General features: G+C 44.8%; 1 protein-coding gene across 3 annotated transcripts in view; it reads left to right on the top strand.

Annotated features, from left to right (window-relative positions):
- The window catches only part of jade2 (jade family PHD finger 2), a 152,850-nt gene that overhangs the window by 28,774 nt on the left and 100,327 nt on the right, over positions 1 to 23,749 (top strand). For all 3 annotated transcript variants that reach the window (XM_082960242.1, XM_082960244.1, XM_045693416.2), the window contains one exon: positions 16,799 to 16,956. In XM_082960242.1, the coding sequence (XP_082816368.1) occupies positions 16,799 to 16,956 (158 nt within the window). The remainder of the gene's footprint in view (positions 1 to 16,798; positions 16,957 to 23,749) is intronic.

The raw sequence follows: 23,749 nt of genomic DNA on the forward strand, positions 1-23,749 counted from the left end.
CTGTCCCAGCAGTCCCTTCTTTTTCTGACTGACTGTCTCCCTGCCCCGGCATATACTCTGTTCCATGTCCAAGAGCTTGCTGTGGTTTACACACAGAAGGAAAGTTATTGGAAGAACATCAGGCAGTGAAGCTTCCCAGTTGGAGTTTGTCTTGGGAAAGAGGGAATTTTATTTTCTCTCACTTTTTTTCTCCGCTGTCTCGCTCTCTCTGGTTCTATATGACATGATCAAATGCTGGTTTTGCCGGCCATGTGTAGTGGAGGCTCCTGGCCCTGGCCTCTTCCTCTGTTGGGTACTGACGCCAAGACGGCCCTGGTGCCTGGGCCTGCGGCTCCGTGATAAGGTCAGATGTGTCCAGCGACTGAGGATCAACTCTCAACCGCTGCTCTGGAGCGGCAGGGCCCTAATCGTCTCTGGAATGGCCAGGGAGGGGGAGCTGGGGGGCTGGGTATGCTGCCTGCTCTGAGGCATGGAGGCATGTGGGGCTTCCAGAGTTGAGGTCAATTTATATTTTAAATCAGTTGATTACAGGAAGGTAACGAATTCAAAACATTTATTTTTGTTAACAGGGTTTTATATGGTTAGTGTTCCATTGCAAAGAGAACACGTGTCGCTTTTCTTGTTTTAAAACATGATGCAGTAAACCCTCAGTAACGCTTCAACGTCTCAAATGGCAAGACTGACTAGCTACCAAATGGACGGACTTCATTAGTGTGTTTTTTGTCGGGAGCAATGCGGTCTAATTAGTCAGGCAATGCCCACATTATTCTGACATATTTTAGAATGTAAAAATTATGTGAATGTCAATGTATAATGCCATTGTGTAGGCCTATATATTCCTGTAGGGATAATGCATACATTTGAGGGGAGGGGGGGTGGGGTGGTTGGTTTTCTTCTATAGGCTATTACAACAATGAAATGTAAAATGTAGATCCTTAGAAAATTCCTTGAAAGACCTTGAATTTGACTTGCCAATGTCAGTATGAACCATATTTAGGCTACTTGCTCGGCCCACAAATGAAAGAGAGAATCACCTGCTGTTGAAATTATGCGTGCATCGTTTGATTTCCTGTCATATCTTGACCCGGGCCAGTATTTCTTATTTTTTTCCCCATTTGTGCCAGTAGCTTTAAGTTGTCACTGGCTAATTGACCTGAATGTGGAGCCCTGCTGTGTGCGGTGCACGTAGGGCCTACTTGTCTACCGCTTTGTGTAGCTGTTAGGGGTGGGGGACACTTTTCCGTGAGTAGACAAACACCACTCGAGCTCTGTCACCTTCCACCGCAGATGTGGAAGTGCGACATCGGCAGATGCGGTGGATTGAGACACATCCAAAGCTAGATATTTCATGGGCCCGGCCCGCCACAGGAATCGCTAGAGCGCGATGGGACAAGGACATCCTGGCCGGCCAAACCCTCCCCTAAACCGGACAACGCTGGGCCAATTGTGCGCCGCTGCATGGGTGTCACGGTCGGCTGCGACACAGCCCTGGATCGAACCCGGATCTGTAGTGACGCTTCTAGCACTGCGAACCTGTGCCTTAGACTGCTGCGCCACTCGGGAGGCAATGTTGTCTACTGATTTGAGAATCAAGTCTATCAGCACAGCCGATGTCCCCTTGGAGCGCGAGGGCACCGTGGCTGCCCCACTTACACATTCTTAGCTCTAGCCTGTTCTGAGGAACCAGTACACTCACTGGGAGTCTGGGCTGCATCACCACTTATGCTGCACAGAAGTTAACACACTTGAGTAATTCATAATGGCAACAATGTCCATTACAGGCTAGAACGCTTTTGCAAGAAGATACTGATAGCGTCCAGGTTTCCTTAATAGCTTACAGCTGAAGCTTACATCAATTCACTTACCTTTTCAAAGTTGATTGTTACTGGAGTTGCAAAGGGTCGGAAACTTGCCGGTAAATTTCTGGAATTTGTCCGGAGATTTTGCATGGCTAGTTGAGCCCTGGAATTTGGGGAATTTTGCTTAAATTCATCAAAGTTAGCTTATAACAGTTAACCTTTTTTTTGTGGGATACACACAAGGCAATTCTAGGTCTTGTGGCATATTTTGGTTAAACTATCCCCAATTCAACAGAATTGCAAGCCTCTGCATGCACAATGCATTCTTCCATCACATGTGCAGTGCACTCTTCAATCACATGTGCAGCTGATTCTCAAGATCTTGCACACTAATGAGATGCTATAGAGCACTACTACACTGTCTGAGCCAAGGACGACATGCTTTCTGGTAAGTTTTGATTACAGTATTGGGTTGGGTGAATATATATTATATGACATACATTATTTTTTGTTAACAAGTAAATAGTAGACTACAGCAAAATGTGTTTAAATAATTTCTAACTTGTTAACAATTTAATTCTGCTAGTAGTTTTTGCTACCATGTGGGTTTAGCTGGCTTGAGCCTGCTAACTGAGGAGTGTTCATTTACCTGTTTCCATACATATTTAATTTTAAAACATTTATCTTACAAAGGAGTTGTTTAATCTAACAGCTTCACTATTTATCTGTACATGGAATTGTTTTTACTCTTTTAAAAAAAAAATATATATTTTTTTTTCTCCTAATCTTTACAGGAAATGCCACGGGCACTATCTGATGTGTGGAGACATTTCACTGGAGCTAACGTAGAAGGGAAAAGCTGTGTACGTTTGCAAATACTGTGCCAAATCATATGTGAAGAATGCAAGAAAGATGCAGAATCATCTGGCCAAATGCATAAAGTTCCCTCAGCGCTCACAACAAGCAACCTCTGACAAAAGTCCCTCTACTTCTATTCAAGGTGAAAAAGGATGAATCAGACACCTTACCGATAGCAACAGCTCATGGTCCTCCTGGAATCAGAACTTCTTTTTTTAATCAATGGAGGAAATGCTGATGAATGTCTTTCCTGTCTTGCTGTGTATGTGACTGGTTCACCTCTGATGCTCACAGGCAGGGTGATATTCCGATATTTCTGAATGTTCTTCGCCCAGCATACACCCCTCCAACCAGACATGCTTTAGCTACTAATTTGCTGGATGCGGAGTTCAAGTGGAGGTCAAGAAAATCATAGAGAAAGCAGACTGTATTGCAATCATCTCTGATGGGTGGTTGAATGTTTGTGGGCAAGGAATAATTAACTACATCACCCCTCGACCAGTATTCTACAAGAGCACAGACACAATGGACAACAGACACACTAGTCTCTACGTTGCAGATGAGCTGAAGGCAGTCATCAATGACCTTGGACCACAGAAGGTATTTGCACTGGTGACAGACAATGCTGCGACATGAAGGCTGTTTGGTTTAGTGGAGGAGTCCAACCCTCACATCACACCCATTGGCTGTGCTGCTCATGCTTTGAATATGCTCCTCAAGGACATCATGGCACTGAAAACAAATTATACATTCTGCAAGAGAGCCAAGGAAATGGTTCGGTATGTGAAGGGTCATCAAGTTATAGCAGCAATCTACCTCACCAAGCAAAGTGAGAAGAATAAGAGCACTACATTGAAGCTGCCCAGCAACACCCATTGGGGTGGGGTTGTCATCATGTTTGACAGTCTCCTGGAGGGGAAGGAGTCTCTCCAAGAAATGGCCATATCACAGTCTGCCGCTATGGACCGCACCATCAAGAGGATCCTCCTGGAGGATGTATTTTGGGAGAGAGTGGTAAGCAGCCTGAAACTCCTGAAACCTATAGCTGTAGCCATTGCACAGATTGAGGGAGACAATGCCATCCGATCTGATGTTCAGACTCTGCTTGCAGATGTAAGAGAAGAAATCCGTACTGCCCTGCCCACTTCACTGTTGCTCCAAGCAGAGGAAACTGCAGTTCTGAAGTACATCAAAATGCGTGATGACTTCTATCTGAAGCTCATATACGCTGCAGCGTACATGTTGGACCCAAAGTATGCTGGTAAGAGCAACAAGGCCTATGGTTTCATCACTACTGTGTCTCGTCACCTTGGCCTGGATGAGGGCAAGGTTCTTGGCAGTCTGGCGAAGTACACTTCCAAGCAAGGGCTTTGGGATGGAGATGCAATATGGCAGTCGTGCCAACATACAGTGGGGGGGAAAAGTATTTGATCCCCTGCTGATTTTGTACGTTTGCCCACTTACAAAGAAATGATCAGTCTATAATTTTAATAGGTTTATTTGAACAGTTAGAGACAACCAAAAAACAAACAAAAAAGCCAGAAAAACGCATGTCAAAAATGTTATAAAATGATTTGCATTTTAATGAGGGAAATATGTATTTGACCCCTCTGCAAAACATGACTTAGTACTTGGTGGCAAAACCCTTGTTGGCAATCACAGAGGTCAGACGTTTCTTGTAGTTGGCCACCGGGTTTGCACACCTCAGGAGGGATTTTGTCCCACTCCTCTTTGCAGATCTTCTCCAAGTCGTTAAGGTTTCGAGGCTGACGTTTGGTAACTCGAACCTTCAGCTCCCTCCACAGATTTTCTATGGGATTAAGGTCTGGAGACTGGCTAGGCCACTCCAGGACCTTAATGTGCTTCTTCTTGAGCCACTCCTTTGTTGCCTTGGCCGTGTGTTTTGGGTTATTGTCATGCTGGAATACCCATCCACGACTCATTTTCAATGCCCTGGCTGAGGGAAGGATGTTCTCACCCAAGATTTGACAGTACATGGCCTCGTCCATCGTCCCTTTGATGCGGTGAAGTTGTCCTGTTCCCTTAGCAGAAAAACACCCCCAAAGCATAATGTTTCCACCTCCATGTTTGACTGTGGAGATGGTGTTCTTGGAGTCATAGGCAGCATTCCTCCTCCTCCAAACACGGCGAGTTGAGTTGATGTCAAAGAGCTCCATTTTGGTCTCATCTTACCACAACACTTTCACACAGTTGTCCTCTGAGTCATTCAGATGTTTATTGGGAAACTTCAGACGGGCATGTATATGTATTCTTGAGCAGGGGGACCTTGCGGGCGCTGCAGGATTTCAGTCCTTCACGGCGTAGTGTGTTACCAATTGTTTTCTTGGTGACTATGGTCCCTGCTGCCTTGAGATCATTGACAAGATCCTCCTGTGTAATTCTGGGCTGATTCCTCACCGTTCTCATGATCATTGCAACTCCACGAGGTGAGATCTTGCATGGAGCCCCAGGCAGAGGGAGATTGACAGTTCTTTTGTGTTTCTTCCATTTGCGAATAATCACACTAACTGTTGTCACCTTCTCACCAAGCTGCTTGGCGATGGTCTTGTAGCCCATTCCAGCCTTGTGTAGGTCTACAATCTTGTCCCTGACATCCTTGGAGAGCTCTTTGGTCTTGGCCATGGTGGAGAGTTTGGAATCTGATTGATTGATTGCTTCTGTGGACAGGTGTGTTTTTTTTTTACAGGTAACAAGCTGCGGTTAGGAGCACTCCCTTTAGGAGTGTGCTCCTAATCTCAGATCGTTACCTGTATAAAAGACACCTGGGAGCCAGAAATCTTTCTGATTGAGAGGGGGTCAAATACTTATTTCCGTCATTAAAATGCAAATGAATTTATAACATTTCTGGCATGCATTTTTCTGGATTCTTTTGTTGTTATTCTCTCTCACTGTTCAAATAAACCTACCATTAAAATTATAGACTGATCCTTTCTTTGTCAGTGGGCAAACGTACAAAATCAGCAGGGGATCAAATACTTTCTCCCCCCACTGTATCTCATCAGCCACCTGGTGGAAGGGACTTTGTGTATCTAAGGATCTTTCCCCGTTGTCTCCATCATCCTTCAAATCCCACCAACATCAGCCGCCTCAGAGCGCAACTGGTCCTTGTTTGAGAACACACACACCAAAGCACGCAACAGGCTGACCAGTACAAGGGTTGAAAAATTGGTGGCTATCCAGGCAAATTTGAGGATTTTTGAACCTGACAACGAGCCATCCTCAAGGTTGGAAAGTGACAGTGAAGATGAGGCCTCAGAGTCTGACGTTCAAGAGGTGGACATTGAGGAGGTCCAGGGAGAAGACATGGAAGCCTGCGCGAAAGACAACCAAAGCTTTAGTTTCCAGACTATCATTTTACAGATGCATGTTGAAACCGTTTTTGGGTAATGCGATGGATCATTTAATATTCCCTTTCTTTTGTTGTTCAGTGAAATCATCCCATGTGAAGAGTCAACTCATTTAATTAAAGTTCAATTCGTAACAGTTTGTATTTATTTTTTTCTATTGGAAGGATTTAAGCATTTGCAATTATGTCTGCTTATGATATGGTAAAAGGTTTATGTTTCTGGTTCTATATGATATGGTAAATATATCCACTGCAAAAAAACATTTAAATGGTATTAATATTAATTTGCATATTTCAGTTAATTCCCACGGAAAGTTTCCACCTCTGAATATTCCCCAAAATGTGCAACCCTATTTGCCACCAAAAATATTATTCATTCATTTCATCTCCCCTGCCTCACGTCTCTCCCAGTCAAGATCATCTTGGCTCGAGCACCGAAGTGTGTGTGTGTGTGTGAGAATGTCATTGGTCTTAAAGAGACAGCGCTTTTTTTTATACAATATGTTTATTCTATGGAAATGTTGTTGATCAGTACAATAAACTAGGTTCCAAATGGAAGGGAATGTCTGTAGCCCCATGACATGAGCCAAAACAAGCTCAATAACTCAATATTCCTATGGAATATGCATTCACCTATATTTGGCTTAGGCTACATCTTGATTTACCCAGTGTATTAATAGACTAGAGATTTACCAGTATATTTACCAGCATGTATCGTTTTGGTATTCAGTATTGCCATACTAAACCTGGTATCTGTATTGAAGTCAAAGTTCTGGTATCGTGACAACACTGGTTTTTGTGTGGATGTGGAATTGTTTCAGGAAGGGTTGGACTAGACAGTGAACTGCAGCGATGGGCTATTTATATTGACATGGTATAGGCCTATATGGATCATCTATGGGAGCATCCATTCAAGACATTTGCTGCCATTTGAGTTGGGGCTGGGTGATATGGCCTAAAAATCATATCTCGATTTTTCTTTCTCCAAACTTTATTACTTTTACTAAATAAGTTTTGTTGCACAATTAAAGTTCAATACACTCCATGTAAAATTATACCTAGGCTAAATATAAGCCTTCCACAACCGTAAGAACCACTAATGATTTTTATGAAAAATAAACTCAGTAAGAAAATAAACGTCCCTTTTTCAGAACCCTGTCGTTCAAAGATAATTTGTAAAAATCCAAATAACTTCACATATGACCGATGTTTTTCTAATAAAAAAAATAAATAATATTTAATATATTTTTTTGATATTTTTTCTTTCTTTTTTTCTGTTGGCCCAAACCTCAAATGCAAATAGCAAGTCTCAACTAATTCCTCAACAACAAGCAGTTATCTTTTGTCGTTGTTGTGAGTGGCACGGTGAGGGGCTTGGTGTCTGTGCGAGTGGGAAGGTGCATACAGGACAGAAGGGGTGAAGGAGACCAAAAAGACGTAGAATGACCCTAAACAAATATATATATATATAAATCTTGATTCTTGCGATTTATAGCAATTTAGAACCTCGTGCTAAAACATACACTTGAATTAATCAAATGAATTTGATATTTCGCCCAGACATAATTTGAGTCCAACCCATTTTTATTCTGGGCTTTGGCTGCTCTGCAATGGGACAGCCTACAATCCCTCCCTAAACACGGAGCCTCGTCCACAACCATCCAATTCATGATCTCTCTTGGTCTCGAAGTAATGGCTTTATGTGTAGTTCCAATAAGGAGAGGGGAGATGCCTGGTGCTGATGTGGTCTGTGGAGATGCTGCTGTGTCGTTTGGCCTGAGTCGGCTAGGGAGTAGTGGCCAGCCGCTCATGGTTTGGACCCCATTGGATGCGTCCCAAATGGCAAAGTATTCTCTATATAGGGCTTTGATCAAAAGTAGAGCACTATCGGCCCTGGTCAAATGTTTTGCACTACACGTTGACCATTTGGGAAGCAGGTTTCTGTCTGTAGTCGGCCAGTCTGGTGTGTGTTGGCAGAGGGCAGCAGCATTGTGCCAGCCTGGTTTAGACTGGTGTAGAGTTTGGCATTGAGACTGCAAGATTGGTGTGGAGGTGGAGGTGACCAACCTTGTTGACAGACCTGTCTGGATTCAGCTGAGAGATGGGGGATGGAGGAACGCTCTTGAAGTGTGTCTGTGGGGGACAGAGGAAAGGGGGGGTGTGTGGGGTTGGTTGGTTGGTTGGGGAGGTGTTAAATTCATCTCCAGTGTGGTTCATGACCCCTGCTGTGCCTCTCCCTGCTGGTCCTCTCTCTCACTGGGCCGTGATTCACTAGGCTAATGCGGTGAGTGTAAATGGCGAGCCCCCCCCCCCCCCCCCACAAAAAAAACCTCCTCCAGACCGTCAAAAACACCAATCATTAAAGCCACGCGGGCGCTAAAATTAGCCGCCTCTCTGCTTGCGGACATCTGTCATGACGCTGAAGGAGGTAGTCATGGCTCCTAGTGCTAATTTGTTGTTTCTCGCTCACTCACTCAATTCAAGGGCTTTTTTGGCATGGGGAACATATGTTAACATTGCCAAAGTAAGTGAAGTAGATAATAAACAAAAGTGAAATAAACAATAAAAATGTACATTGAACATTACACTCACAGAAGTTCCAAAAGAATAAAGACATTTCAAATGTCATGTCATACAGTGTTGTAACGATGTGCAAATAGTTGAAGTGCAAAAGGGAAAATAAGCATAAATATGGGTTGTATTTACAATGGTGTTTGTTCTTCACTGGTTGCCCTTTTCTTGTGGCAACAGGTCACACATCTTGCTGCTGTGATGGCACACTGGTATTTCACCCAGTAGATATGGGAGTTTATCAAAATTGGGTTTGTTTTTTAATTCTTTGTGGATTTGTGTAATCTGAGGGAAATATGTGCCTCTATGGTCATACATTTGGCAGGAGGTTAGGAAGTGCAGCTCAGTTTCCACCTCATTTTGTGGGCAGTGTGCACATAGCCTGTCTTCTCTGTCTCTCTCTGTCTCTCTCTCTGTCTCTCTCTCTCTGTCTGTGTGTGTCTCTCTCTCGCTCTCCAGCCTCCTGTAGTGTAGCCTTAAGTCAACATGAGCCTTTTTGAAATGTACGACACTTTCAGAATTCAGTTAAATCCGTTGAAGTTGTCAGTTTGTTTTCCCCTCTACTTAAGTCGTGTTTTTTTTCTCATCCTAAATGGCCTTGAGACTTGATGCGGGCAGCAGCACTGTAGCAGCAGCACTGTAGCAGCAGCAGTTTCATGCTCATCACTTTCATTGGCGGTTGGTGACGTTTAAGATAAGGCAGGACAGTGATTTTGTTTTTATGAGCACGGCCTTCAATTACAGCATATTGGATGACTGTCATTCATATTCCATTCACCCAGCTCAATGTAACAGCGATACGTTTAGGCTACTACATGATACTCAAATGTTCCCTATACCCATCATGAGGTTGCTACAACCTAGCCTATGAATGAACGTTTACAACGTAGGTGCACAGGTCAAGAGAACAATTAGAGTAATCAAGGTGACAAACAGTGACATTCAATACCGCTTTTCACACTTGCCTGCATCGATACTAAACAAAAATATAAACGCAACATGTAAAGTTTTGGTTTCATGAGCTGAAATAAAAGATCCCAGAAATCTTCCGTATGCACAAAAAGCTTATTTCTCTCAAATTTTGTTCACAAATTTGTTTACATCCCTTTTAGTGAGCATTTTTCCTTTGCCAAGATAATATAATCTATCCACCTGACAGGTGTGGCATATCAAGAAGCTGATTAAACAGCAAGATCATTATACAGGTGCACCTTGTGCTGGGGACAATAAAAGGTCACTCTAAAATGTGCAGTTTCATCACACAACACAATGCCACAGATGTCTTGTTGTGAGGGAGCAAACAATTGGCATGCTGACTGCAGTAATGTCCGACAGAGCGGTTATCAGAGTATTTAATGTTAATTTCTCTACCATAAGCCGCCTCCAACACCACTTTAGAGAATTTGGCAGTACATCCAACTGGCCTCACGACCGCAGACCACATGTAACCACGCCAGCCCAGGACCTCCACATCTGACTTCAAACCTGTGGGATTGTCTGAGGGGGAGGGTGGGTGCTGAGGTGTATTTGTGTCTGCAATAAAGTCCTTTTGTGGGGGAAAAAATGAATTCTGATTGGCTGGGCCTGGCTCCCAGGTGGTTGGGCCTATACCTTCCCAGGTATTTGAAATCCATAGATTTGGGCCTAATGAATTTATTTAAATTGACTGATTTCTGTAACTGTAACTCAGTCAAATCTTTGAAATTGTATGTTGAGTTTATTTTATTCTTCAGTATAATTGATCTAGGGTGTAATCATTAGTCCAACAGTTGAAAATGAGAGTTTCTATTGGACAAATTCAGTATGTGGACACCTGCTTGTCCAATGTATCCTTCCAAAATCATGGGCATTAATATGGAGTTGGTCTCCCTTTTGCTGCTATAACAGCCTCCACTCTCCTGGGAAGGCTTTCCACTAGATGTTGGCCCATTGCTGCGGGGACATGCTTCCATTCAACCACAAGAGCATTAGTGAGGTCGGGCACTGATGCTGGGCGATTTAGGCCTGGCTCGCAGTCGGCGTTCCAATTCATCCCAATGGGGTTGAGGTCAGAGCTCTATGCAGGCCAGTCAAGTTCTTACACACCGATCTCGACAAACCATTTCTGTATGGACCTCGCTTTGTGCCCGAGGGCATTGTCATGCTGTAACAGGGAAGGGTCTTCCCCAAACTGTTTCCACAAAGTTGGAAGCACAGAATCGTCTCGAATGTCATTGTATGCTGTAGCGTTAAATTGTCCTTTTACTGGAACTAAGGGGGTTAGCCCAGACCATTATTTGTCCTCCACCAAACTTTACAGCAGGCACTATGCATTGGGGCAGGTAGCGTTCTCCTGGCATTTACCAAACCCAGATTTGTCCATCGGACTGTCAGATGGTGAAACGTGATTCATCACTCCAGAGAACGCGTTTCCACTGCTCCAGAGTCCAATGGCGGCAAGCTTTACACCACTCCAGCCGACGCTTGGCATTGTGCATTGTGATCTTAGGCTTGGCTGCTCTGCCATGGAAACCCATTTCGTGAAGCTCCCAACTAACAATTCTTGTGTTGACGTTGCTTCCAGTGGCAGTTTGGAACTCCTGTAGTGAGTGTTGCAACTGAGGAGAGACGATTTTTACACACAACGCGCTTCAGCACTCGGCGGTCCCGCTCTGTGAGCTTGTGTGGCCTACCACTTCGAGGCTGAGCCATTGTTGTTCCAAGACGTTTCTACTTCACAATAACAGCACTTACAGTTGACCAGGGCAGCTCTAATAGCGCAGACATTTTATAAACTGACTTGTTGGAAAGGTGGCATCCTATGCTGGTGCATCGTTGAATGTCACTGAGCTCTTCAGTAAGTTCATTTTACTGCCAATGTTTGTCTATGGAGATTGCATGGCTGTATGCTCTATTTTATACACCTGTCAGCAATGGGTGTGGCTGAAATAGCCAAATCCACTAATTTGAAGGGGTGTCCACATGCACTATATTTACAAAAGTATGTTTATCCCTGTTCCGTTTGCTTCTGTTTTTAAGAAACACTTTAACACAATCGGCAGAATGAATACACCCCTGATCACACGCAAACACAGTTCACTTTCATAGCATGATAATTTTGCTTGTTGTATAATTCCTTCTCGCATCTACACGCTCTCCTCCTCTCACCTTTTCCCTTCGCTTGTGGACTTCAGTGCACAACACATCAGCTGTCTGTGACCAGGTGAAAAACCTTTCCAAGCCAAACCTTCATTTCATATCCGCTAACTGCTACATACACAGCCTACATCGTTGCCACCATATTCACTAATGTCATAGCAGACATAGCTACTAAAATGAATGAGTTTGTAAACCCATTACAATCATGCAGTACAGTGTACAGTCAGCAAGCAGTTTAGCAGTTACACCGGCGGGCCCCGGTGGCAATAAATTAATATATCTGCAAGCTTAGCTTGACTTGGAAGAGTTGGTGTTGGATAGCCTTAGCCAGCTAGCTAACATAGTGTCCCTCCCAGTTTGAGCCAGCTGTTTTAAGTAGGCTAAACTAGCTAGTTGCATTCGATAGCTAAATATACAACTAAATATATGTAGCTACCTCTTTCTCGCTCTCTTACTTCACCTTCATTTTTAAAGAAATCAATTTGTTCAAAACTGTTCAACTATTATCTTTCTCTTGAGCCTACTACTCACCACATTGTATGCACTGCAGTGCTAGCTAGCTGTAGCTTATGTTTTCTGTACTAGATTCAGTTCATGCTGCAAGATAGGTTTGGAGGCCGTCGTCTGGAAGTTGTCATAATTACTGTATAAGTCTATGGCACTGGTCCGATTCATTATTTATTTATATATATATATATATATATATATATATTGTACTTATTCTTTTACCACAATGCTGAATGCTAATCTGCTCTCTTGACAACTCCTTATGGACTTTATCATGCAAAAAAAAAGGGTTTGGCTTGACAATGACTATGGAGTAGGCAAAAGCACAAATAGATATGGGACCAGGCTATAACAGTAGTGCATCACATAGGGTGCCATTGGGGACACAACCCTCCGTCTTGGTGCGGTTTGGTCAGATGTGCATTTAGCCACGTTCCCATTTCCATACCGTCACTATCCTCAACACACATCTACCACATTCCCATTTCCATACCGTCACTATCCTCAACTCACATCTACCACGTTCCCATTTCCATACCGTCACTATCCTCTACACAAGGTAGGTGATTATAAAGGTGAGCGAGACCAGGTGAGTCAGTCAAACCTGCACACATTCCTGTTGCGGTGAGGCAGATTTACATTACTGAGGTGAACAGTGTTCTGCTCTGCAGATCTCTCCCTCTCTCTCTCTCTCTGTGTGTGTGTGTGTGTGTGTGTGTGTGTGGTGTGATTTGTAATCCCTCTCGGCCTGTCATCCCCTCCTTCCCCATGTCATCACTTAAGCACTAGATTGGAGGTAATGAGAACCCTGCTCGCTACAAAACATAACTCCTATCCATCCTGGGTTTACATCCTTACTCAGCTACAGTGTGTGTTTCTTTACCTGATGATGCTGACGTAAGTAGCTGTAGGTCATTGAGCTCCCCTATCCCTGACCGTTACTGCTGTGTACAGGACGGGTGCTGGGAATGACACTGTCCTCCTGTCATCATTATCATACCCGCTTGACAAGCCCCTGCCAGGGAGTCGCTCATCCTCAGCACTAAACACACATACACCATCTCCTATGTGTATACTGTATTCTATACTATTCTACTGTTTCTTAGTCCGTTCCGCTCCGACATCGCTCGTCCATATGTATGTAGTCTTAATTCATTCCTTACTTAGATTTTGTGTGTGTTGGGTATATGTTGTGTACTTTGTTCGATACTACTTGTTAGGTATTACTGCACTGTCGGAGCTAGAAGCACAAGCATTTCGCTACACCCTCAATAACATCTGCTAATCACGTGTATGTGACCAATAACATTTTATTTGATTTCCACAACACACTGTTTGATATAAGAAAGGGAAGGAAAGGGGAATAAAGGGAGACGGGGGTGGAAGTAGAGATGTGGGGCAGAGGGGGAGCGAGCGAGGGGTGGGGTGAAATGAGAGATGGATGGGTAAAGGGGGAGGGAGAGAGAGAGAGGGAGAGAGAGGAGTGGACATTAAAAGCAGGGACCTTGTAATTCTGTTTCCCTGACATTAATTAGCTGTGGTTGGGTTGTATAAACACGGCAGTAAAAATGAATCACTGACACACCCTCTGCTCTGCTGCTGGGTGTTGGAGAGCAAACAGGAGATCATCCGGACTGTCCTCCCCCAGTTCTGCTCTGCTGAAGGGGAGGAGGATGGTTCATCTTGGCCTCGGCTCACTGTCTGAGACACACACACACTTTCTCTTTGCTCTCTCTGTCCCACACACACACTTTCCGTCCCACACACACACACACTCTCCATCCCACACGCACTGTCTCATACACACTCGCTACATTGCATTATTTATTTGCGCTGGCAGACACCCTGGTCGACCAAGGCGACTTTCACCCGGCTGTCCACCTGGGTTTTTACATATGGCCTTTTCATATACAGCCTAGCACTTACTGGGGCTGCTGCGTTCGCTTTCTCAGCTTCTCCACATTAATCCCAGGAAGAGAAAGAGCTCTTCTAGATAAAGGATTGCGGCCCAAATGGCACCTTTTCCCCCTATAGTGCACTACCTTTGACTAGAGCCCTGTGGGCCCCGATCAAAAGCAGTGCGCTGAAAAGGGAATAGGGTGCCATTTGGGACTCATCCAGAGAAATCTATCCTTCCTGCCCTCCGGTCATAAAGGTCAACTCCCCTGTGACCTAACCATTACTCCCTCTCTATCTCTACTCCCTTCCTCTTCATTTAGCTTTCTCCAGTCTCTCTTTCAGCTGTCTTTTCAACTCTCTCGCTCCCGCTCTGAGACACTTATCCTCCCTCTCTCTGTTTATCAACTCCCAGTATCCCTCCCCCTGTTTCTGAAGTAAGAAGAAAAAACCGCACTAGGAGTCCTTGGTTATATCCATGCGTGTGCTAGTGAGAGCATCAGCAGAGGAATGGAGGGTAACGGAGAGAGGGAGGGATGATGGAGGGAGAGAAGGATGTAGGAAGGGATAGGTACAGGCAGCTAGCTAATAAAGCAGGGGATAAGCAGGGGCTTCTTAAGGAATGATAACGTGTATAATGAAGTGGGTGTCAAAGCTGATCTGCCAGCCTGGTTGGATAATGCTCTGCATGGCATGGTGGGCCCGTGCCTTATGTCCTTGAGGAAGGTTGGTGTAGGTTTGGGGATCAGTGCTTCTTATGGGACTGATCACATCAGTGTTGCTCCGCAGGCCCCCGCCAGGCCACAGGGTTGAGACTCTCTGGGCTCATCCCAAATGGGACCCTATTCTCTTTTGTAGTGCACTACTTTTTACCAGGGTCCCAATGGGTAGTGCACTATAAAGGGAATAAGGTGCCATTTGGGACAAAGCCCCTCGCCTCACCCTGGGCTCTGAGGCACAGAGCATCCTGAAGCCCAGCTCTTTCTTTTCTTTTTAATTTCCTATGAAATCTGACAAAGTTGTTGGTCTGCCGGTGGCCTTTCGTCGGATGTTGAAATTGAAATCGCCCGTTTTATGCAGGCTTTGCATACACAAAGACTGTGTAGCGTCAGTTGTAGCGGTTATTTGACCTGGGCTACCGGATATCAACACCACTGCCACCTGCAACAGTACAACAGTGATTGCCATGTGACATTGGCTCGTTTTGTGCTTACAATATCAGTCTAAAGGACTGCCCTTTTCTTACAAAGTGAAGCTTTTTCCCCAAATGACACCCTATTCCCTTTTATAGTGCACTACCCATAGGGCCCTGGTCAAAAGTAGTGCACTATAAAGAGAATAGGGTGCCATTTGGATGCACCCAGTGACACACTTACAATGGCGATTCCCTGTTGACGATGCTTTTTGAGTTTGAGAACTGCTATACCGATGGAAGTTATTGTTATGGTGATAATTTGACAGTGACTGAAACTCTTTCTGTTGTGTTTTTCCATGTGTCAATTTGAGTGAAACCCCGTTTCTCTCGCTGTCTTCTGTCAGGTGTTCTTTATAGCGTTAGTTGTAAAGTAGTGCTGAGTGATTCACTTTTTTGTTGTTGTATTAAACAACTAATTGACCGATATGGATTCAGTTACTTCAATTCTATTTAGTTCGTTTTTTTTTTGTGAGGCCAATGTGCCGTTTCTCTCTAGAGTGAAATTGAATCATTCATGAGAGAAATTAAGTCAAGAACTATGTGGGATACTGGTTTGAAGGCCGATGTAATTTTCATTAAGCAAGTATTCAACCTTCAGTGCAGAAACGTGATAATTAACTACAATGACAATAATCCATTGCACCTGTTCTTGTCCGAGCCAGACAAACTTAGGTCTGCTACGTTAGGTCACATGCAGACCGCATGAAAGAGGAATGTACACAACACAATGAGGAGAGAGCTAGAGGAGGTTTGAAAGTATGCCTTATCTACTTTGAAGAACTAGTAAAATGATTTTAGACAGCTCTGCAGCATACTTAGGCAGGCTAGCCTAGCTAAATAGGATGACTAAAGACAGAACAGTATGGGGAGCACATAGATAACGTTAGATGGTCTTGCTGGCTGGCTGCTACTGACTGAGCAGAGATGCAATGATGAAAAATAATAAAGTAATCAAATAAAAAGTAATATTCACAGAAATATTTTATTTCATAGTCATTTCCAATGTATCTATTGATGTCTACCCAATGTGAACCTGACCGAGACAATGGAATATTTTCAATGTTTTGGCAATTGAATGTTCACTATTTTTGGCTTTGGAATTTCCATTTAAAAAAGCTGTCAAATATTTTCTGTCTTTATTTCCTCCTTTTTTTCCTTCTTTTTAAACGGAACCTATCTCAAACACGAATCACTCAGCACTATTGTAAAGGCTCTTTCACCTGGGCTCCTTTACACCCCCTTCGACAATACTTAGTTCCCCAAATGATGTTACCATTACCAGCCTGCGTGATGGTAATGTTTAGGTTGCAATGTTTAGCCTGAAACCTGTCATGTTTTCTCAAATTCAAACTGTTATACAGATGCAAATGATTGTTATCATAATCATTTGACTCAAACGCTCTCGCTTTGCGTTGTGAATGGTGTCCGTATGACTGAAACTCTTTCTGTCTGTGTGTTTCCGGTCAGGTGTTTCGGACGGACTTCATCACGGCCATGAAGCTGCCAGACTCGGCCCAGCTGGGCCCTGATGACTTCTACGTGCTGTCTGACCCCTGGAGACAGGAGTGGGAGAAGGGGGTCCAGGTTCCCACCAGCGTAGACGCCATCCCAGAACCCGTCGTCAGGTAGGGAGGATGTTTACTGTTTTAGGGCTCTATAAAATCACCTGATTCCATTGTGTTTTCTCCATTTTGTTTTTCCAGAGTTCTGTTCTGTTAGGTTTTCGCTTTCAAAATCCCCCCCTAAAATTTCAATAGAAAAACAATGCTTAAACCACATCAGGAGACTACTTTTGAGCTCTAGGGAAAATGTGAGACGAATTCCATTGCACACCTAGCAAGAGGCTGTTGTTTAGTGTTGTTTTTGTAGCGCCCATGTGATGGTAGAGTTTGCAAAGCAAAACCTAGCCACTGGATGCAAATAATCGTGATATCATTCTGCAAGGTAAGCATAGGCTACTTTGTTGGTAACATTTTCATTGAGAAGGTTTTTGGGAACGCCTTTCCATCTACCAGAATATTTTTCATGTGCCTCATTGCTGATGACTACACGAAGTTCCAGCTGCACGGGGGAATTCTGTTTGCCTATTCAGAAAGTTGCAGGAATCACATTCTGTTCATATCTTATGATTAGACTTGGGCAAATTTTAAAGAAATATTCAATTAATTTAGTTTATTCCCTACTAAGTTCAATACATTTTTGAATATTGTTGAATTCCATTTTTGTGATTCCGTCCATGTTTTTAGTGCCCTACTGTTTGAATGCTTTCCCTGCTCTGATGCAGTGCAACCATGAAAAACAACTGCACTTAAACCACACCCTGAACCCTCACACACCAATAATACTGTTTCAATGCTTTCATTTATTCTGATACAACTCTGATAGGTAAAGGTGTGTGGTTGGGAGGCAGAGGTAGAGTGGGGGTGGAGAAGTCCCAACAAAGGGACCGGGTCACAGGGAAACATCAACAAACCTCAGTGCTTTACTCTCATTCTGCTCATACAGGAAACACAATGTGCCCTATCACACGCTAAAAGGACCGCCGTTGGGAAACACTGCAGAGGACACACACACACACACACACACACACACACACACACACACGCACACACACAGACCTGCATGCTTAGCTTCAGTGTAACGTTGCAGCATGTTGCGTTGCCCGGCTCTTGGCTATGATCATCTCCCACAGACAGACGGGTGTGTGGAAGAATCAGAGTCCCCCCCCCCCACACACACACACACACACACACACACGCCCCATTCCCCACCACACACACATGCCCCATTCCCCACCACACACATTTGACAGGTTTTACTGGAAGAGATCACAGCAGCACCATGTGTTCTAGAGGTCAGGTCAGCTGCATTGTGAGAAAGGGTTTGTAGTGGGCCCTTAAGTGCTGCTCAGTGTCCAGGGATCGTAGGATCACACACCAACGAGGGTTCCTAGGCTCTGGGAACATGGAGTGATTGGTCGGAGTTCGTCAGATGGGGGGGGGGGGGTCTACACAGACTGGGTTGTAGAGTGAGGATGGGAGACTGGGGTGCACGCAACACACACTCATGCGGAGAGACACACACACACACAGAGACTCACGGAGTGTGGCAGAGGTAGAGTGGGGGTAGGGAAGTCACACCAAAGGTACTGGGTCACAGGGAAACATCAACAAACCTTAGTGCTTTACTCTCCTGGTCATGCAGGAAACACAATGTGGGAAGATGGATTGGATAGATGAGATGTGTGTAGAGCTGGATAGATAGCCTAGTGGTTAGAGCGTTGGGCCACTAACCGAAGGGATCCAATCCCCGAGCTGTCTTTCTGCACCTGAACAAGGCAGTTAACCCACTGTTCCCCGGTAGGCCTTCGTTGTAAATAACAATTTGTTCTTAACGGACTTAAATAAAAATGAATTAAAAAAGGTACAAATTAGGAGAGGAAAAGATGAGGGTAACTAGATAAATGGGTGGATAGATGCACAAATTAGCATGTTGTTGCCTTGATTTATTTTGAATGTGGGGAGATGCAGGGATAGATGGTTGAAGGTAGATAATAAGTGAGTTGACTGCACTTAGAAATAATGGCATCTTCCAAAAATTGTGGAAAGGAAAAGCTGCAGGGCCTGTCGGTCTCAGCTAGCCTTGCGTTCTTGCTCGCAGTCCTCCTCTTCTCGTCCACCGTGCGGCCTCGCTCTGTCTGTACGAGCTCACTGTGCCGTCGCGGTTTCCGATAAACACTTAATGGTCGAAGAGAGAGGCCGAGATGGCTCGGTCCCTGTGTTTGTGCTCCTTTTGAGTGAGAGAGAGAGTGAGAGAGAGAGAGAGAGAGAGAGAGAGAGAGAGAGAGAGACTCCCTTGGCCAAGTGGAAGTAATTAGCCGTTGCATAAGTCTCATTCGGCAGACAGAGAATGATGAATTGGCACGCTCGCTTTAGCCTCAGTCCCCATTGAAACGCAGGGGAACCAAATCATTACATGTACAAGAACCTTCTTTTCTCCTAATGAGAAAAGGCTTGACGCAGCAAAGGCAGGTTTTCTTCTTCTGTTGACTGTGGTGGCGGCGAACTGGAAACCATCATACTTCGAAAGACTTTGTCTTTTGCTTTGGCCTGAGGAGAAGAGGAGAGGGAAAACCGAACAGTAGCTGAGAGAAAGGGCGAGCGAGTGCATGGCTTGGTGGCTCAGTGGGGAGATAAAATACGTTTGGGGTTCAGAGGTCTAGAGAGCCGAGGAGCAGGGCCATGGCCTAGGAAACTAGCATTGGTTCCCCAGGGAACAACCTCCTCCCAGTCCTAGGCTACGTCCCAAATGGCACCCTATTCGGTATAGTGCACTAACTGTGGCCAGAGCCTTTGATCAGCTCAAGGCTGCATCTTCTCCCAGCAGACAAGGCTTGAAGTCACAGTGCACTATTTTATGTCCACTTCAACAACTGGAACCTCCCCAAACTCCTTCCATGATGATGATTGGCATTATAAAGAGACGGGCTTTCGGCCAAAGATGAGCATGGGTCAAGGAGGTTTTAAAAACCCACTGTTCTGTACCACATCATTACCAAACTGACTGGTTCTGCCTGGCCTGGGTCACTGGGTTCAGGATTGACTGAGCTTGGCTTGCTGCTCTCTGGCCTGGCTCTGCTTGGCTTGGTAATGGTAACTCTGACCGCAGCCTGCCTGCTGTCTGTCTAATCCCAGTGCCTGGGCCTGCGGGCCTGCAGTTTCCAGCGCAAACCTGGGTTCAATACTATTTGAAAACTTTCAAAATAGTTTGTTTGCTTTAGTCAGCCTGGAGTGTGGGGGGTGGGGTCCATATGTGTCAGGAAGCTCAATCAAGCCCAGCTAAAGTATTAGAAGTGGTTTTGAATAGTATTTGAACCCAGGTGTGCACTCCTGTTCTCCAGAGCTGCTGTGCAGACCAGGCTTTGTTAGAGTCCAGTCATGCTGTTGTAAGCTCTCTCACCAGGGTGGCTGGATGGAGGGGCGCCATCACTTCTAGGCCTATATTCTCCTGTTAACTATGTCACAGGGATGCCCCCTCCTTTCATTGTCTTATCTATGGCTTGGTGAACTCTGGCTCAATCCCACATCCACCCCTTGCCCCTACGCCCTATGCACTGAAAATAATGGATCATTTTAAGCAATATGAAGGTAAATATGCTCAGGTTTGGATTCTCTGGTCACTTTTTCTCTATGAGCCAGTAACCCATCAGTGGATTAGTGGACCTCGCTGTAGTGGTACACCACCTATTGAGTTGAAGACTGGTTTAGTAAAACGGGAGATGAAATCCATGCGAGCTGTGCTTGGAATCATAAGCACATAGATCACTGAAAGTAGGCTATACAGTCAATTGTATAACATCCTAAAGCACAACATTTTCCAAAGGATGTATGTGTGTGTATAAGCTGTCCCCTGTGTGTGAGGGGGGGTGTTTTACAGTTGTGATCCCTTGGGTTGTGTGCGTTTAGTTGCGCGCGCGTGTGTGTTATTTCTCCCTTGGGTGGTGCAGCTGGATCTCTTCGCAAGGAAAAGCAGTCCTCCCACCCAAAGCAGTGTGCATGCCACAGCTATGAATCCACCCTACAGACACACACACACACACACACACACCCTCCACACCAGTACTTGCGGTTGGACCCGTGTGACGGATCAAAGCTGTGTGCTATGCATCGTGGGCTGAGCAACATCTGGGGCATTAAAGGGTTCCCTACGAACCCCCCCATCTGCCTGCCCTCTCTCCTGTGCCTGCATGTGTGTTTCTATGTGAGCTCATTGTGTGTCTGTCTACATGTATGGATCACGTGTTGTGCACCCTGCCACCTCAGACATAAAGACTGCTTTAGGGGGAACGCTCTAGTTGTTGATCATCCCACATGAAACAACGGGCAGCTCCGTTGTTATCAGTTCCGCTGCTCCCCTGTGGTGCATGTCTCTGTGGTGTTTTTCTTTGTGGTTTGGTGAGGGGCCCCTCATGCCAATAGCTGTGGCCACTGCGGGCTGTGCAGGTGGCAGCAGGACCTTCAGAGGCTGCGTCCCACATATCAGCATATTCCCTATGTAGTGCGCTGCTTTTGGCCAGACCCCTATGGGCCCTATAAAGGGAATAGGGTACTCTTTGGGACGCAGCCTCTGCTCTGTTTCGCCTGGGTGACTCATCCTCACTTACTCACTTCCCACTCCTTCTCACAAATGACGCTGTTTCCTGCTCATCAGGGACCAGGAGACCGTTGGTTCAGCAGCCTTTTCCTTTTTTTTTGTTGAATATCTCTAGTAGGGAGAAGGAGACTAGGGGGGACACAGGCTCAGAAGTACACACTACACACATGCTAGCTAGCAAGCCAAGCAATCCACAGCGGGTGTTAGCAAAACGGACGAAGCCTATACAACTGTCTCACCTAGGGATGCGCCGATATCCGATATTTTCCTAGCTCTAAAAAAATTATACTTAACATTTTTGCAGCTTTTTAAGCATTCTAGTACAGTTAAATAGTTCACACACACACGGACAAACTACAGTCCCTGGTTCGAATCCAGGCTGTATCACATCTGTCCGTGGTTGTGCGCCGCCCTATGGGACTCACAATTGGCCCAGCGTCGTCTGAGATTGGCCGGGGTAGGCCGTCATTGTAAATTAGAATTTGTTCCTAACTGACTTGCCTAGTTAAATAAAGGTTACACATATACACACACACACACACACACACACACACACACACCACACACACACACACACACACACACAAATACCACCCCACCGACCCCCAAAAAGTTATTTTGTTGGCATTTACGTATGTCCCTATTTCCAGTAAAACATGATCAAAACCTATTTATTTCACTTCCTGTGCTGTTTCGTTGTTCATTTGTTCAGTCATTTCATTCTCAACCAGGATTTCATCATACATGTCAAGCAGTGAAGTTTCAGCTCTGTCTGTCTGTGGCCTCTCTTCCTCGGTGCGCACTGTCGCTGCGTCCGTTTCCATCTTGTCCAGCTGTGTATGTAACATATCACGTAAACCCTGTTTCTTGTCTGCATCGAAGTAGCGGTCCTTGTACCTAGCATCGAGCCTGGTGGCGGCACAGTAAAGTGGCTCCGAGAGAATGCCACCGACTCGCTTGTTCACAGCCTCGAGTACTTTTGTAAGTTTTAACCCCACGGTCTGTGTGGGCGGTTTTGTTGAGCAGGCGTTTCAATCCCACGACAGAGGGTATCACGTCTGCTGCAGACGCAGGTTGGTGAGTTTATTTCTCCAGTCAGTTGTTCAAACGGCGCTAGCAGTGTGTTCAAGTTTCCATGTTTCAAACATGTTTTCAAATACCATTTGAAATGGCAGCAGCGGTATGAGAACCAGCACATTCTTGAACATGCTATACGGCTTTCCTCAGTACCAAATCCACATCGACCCACTGTGCTGTCAGACTCAGCATGCTCATGGGGCCGACGTCGCTGGTCCAAATGTCAGTCGTGACGTTAATAGCAGTGACGCCCATAGCAAGTAGCTCATAGATGTACATTTCAACAATACTGCATAACTCTGGTAGGGCAACATCTGAAAAATAGTGTGTACCGGGGCTCAACCAGTCGGCGAAAGCCAACATCATCCACAACATAGGACGGTTGATTGTCAAGGGCAATGAATTCCATTGTCTTGGCGTTGATAGATTTCGCCTTTTGACTTGTCTCGCTGACGATGTTGGCATTTTTAGCTAATATCGGCCGATTCCGATATGCTCACCGATATATCGTGCATCCCTAGTCTCACCAGTCACTTCTATTTCAAATCCTGTGGTTTGTAGCTAAAAGTTGGATGGCAAGAGGAAACCCCGTCACCAATTGTTGACCGACATAATACTGGGTTTGAGCTGTAAAATTTAATATGAGGTGACAGTGCATTCGGAAAGTATTCAGACCTTTTCCCTTTTTCCACATTTTGTTACGTTACAGCCTTACTCTAAAATGTGTAAAATGATTTTTTCCCCCCCTCATAAATTTACACACAATACCCCATAATGACAAAGGAGAGAAAAAAAAAAAGGTTTTTGGAAATGTATTTTAAAACTAATTGAAATACCTTATTTACATAAGCATTCAGACCCTTTGCTATGAGACACGACATTGAGATCAGGTGCATCATGTTTCCATTGATAATCCTTGATGTTTTTACAACTTGGAGTCTACCTGCAATTCGGCCTGTGGGAGATTATACTCACCCCCAAATTTTGTTTGATAAAAACATAAGCAAAATCAGCTCCAAGCAATTTCTATTCTTTATTTTAACCCCTTTCTCGCCCCATTTACGTGGTAGCCGGCTCCAAGTGATTTAAAATGTTGTAAATCTGTTCCAAAGTATTCCATCACATAATAAAGAGATATACAGTACCAGTCAAGTTTGGACACACCTACTCATTCCAGGGGTTTTCTTT

Source organism: Salmo salar, chromosome 13, assembly GCF_965601325.2.
Source record: "Salmo salar chromosome 13, fSalSal1, whole genome shotgun sequence".
Taxonomy (NCBI): domain Eukaryota; kingdom Metazoa; phylum Chordata; class Actinopteri; order Salmoniformes; family Salmonidae; genus Salmo; species Salmo salar.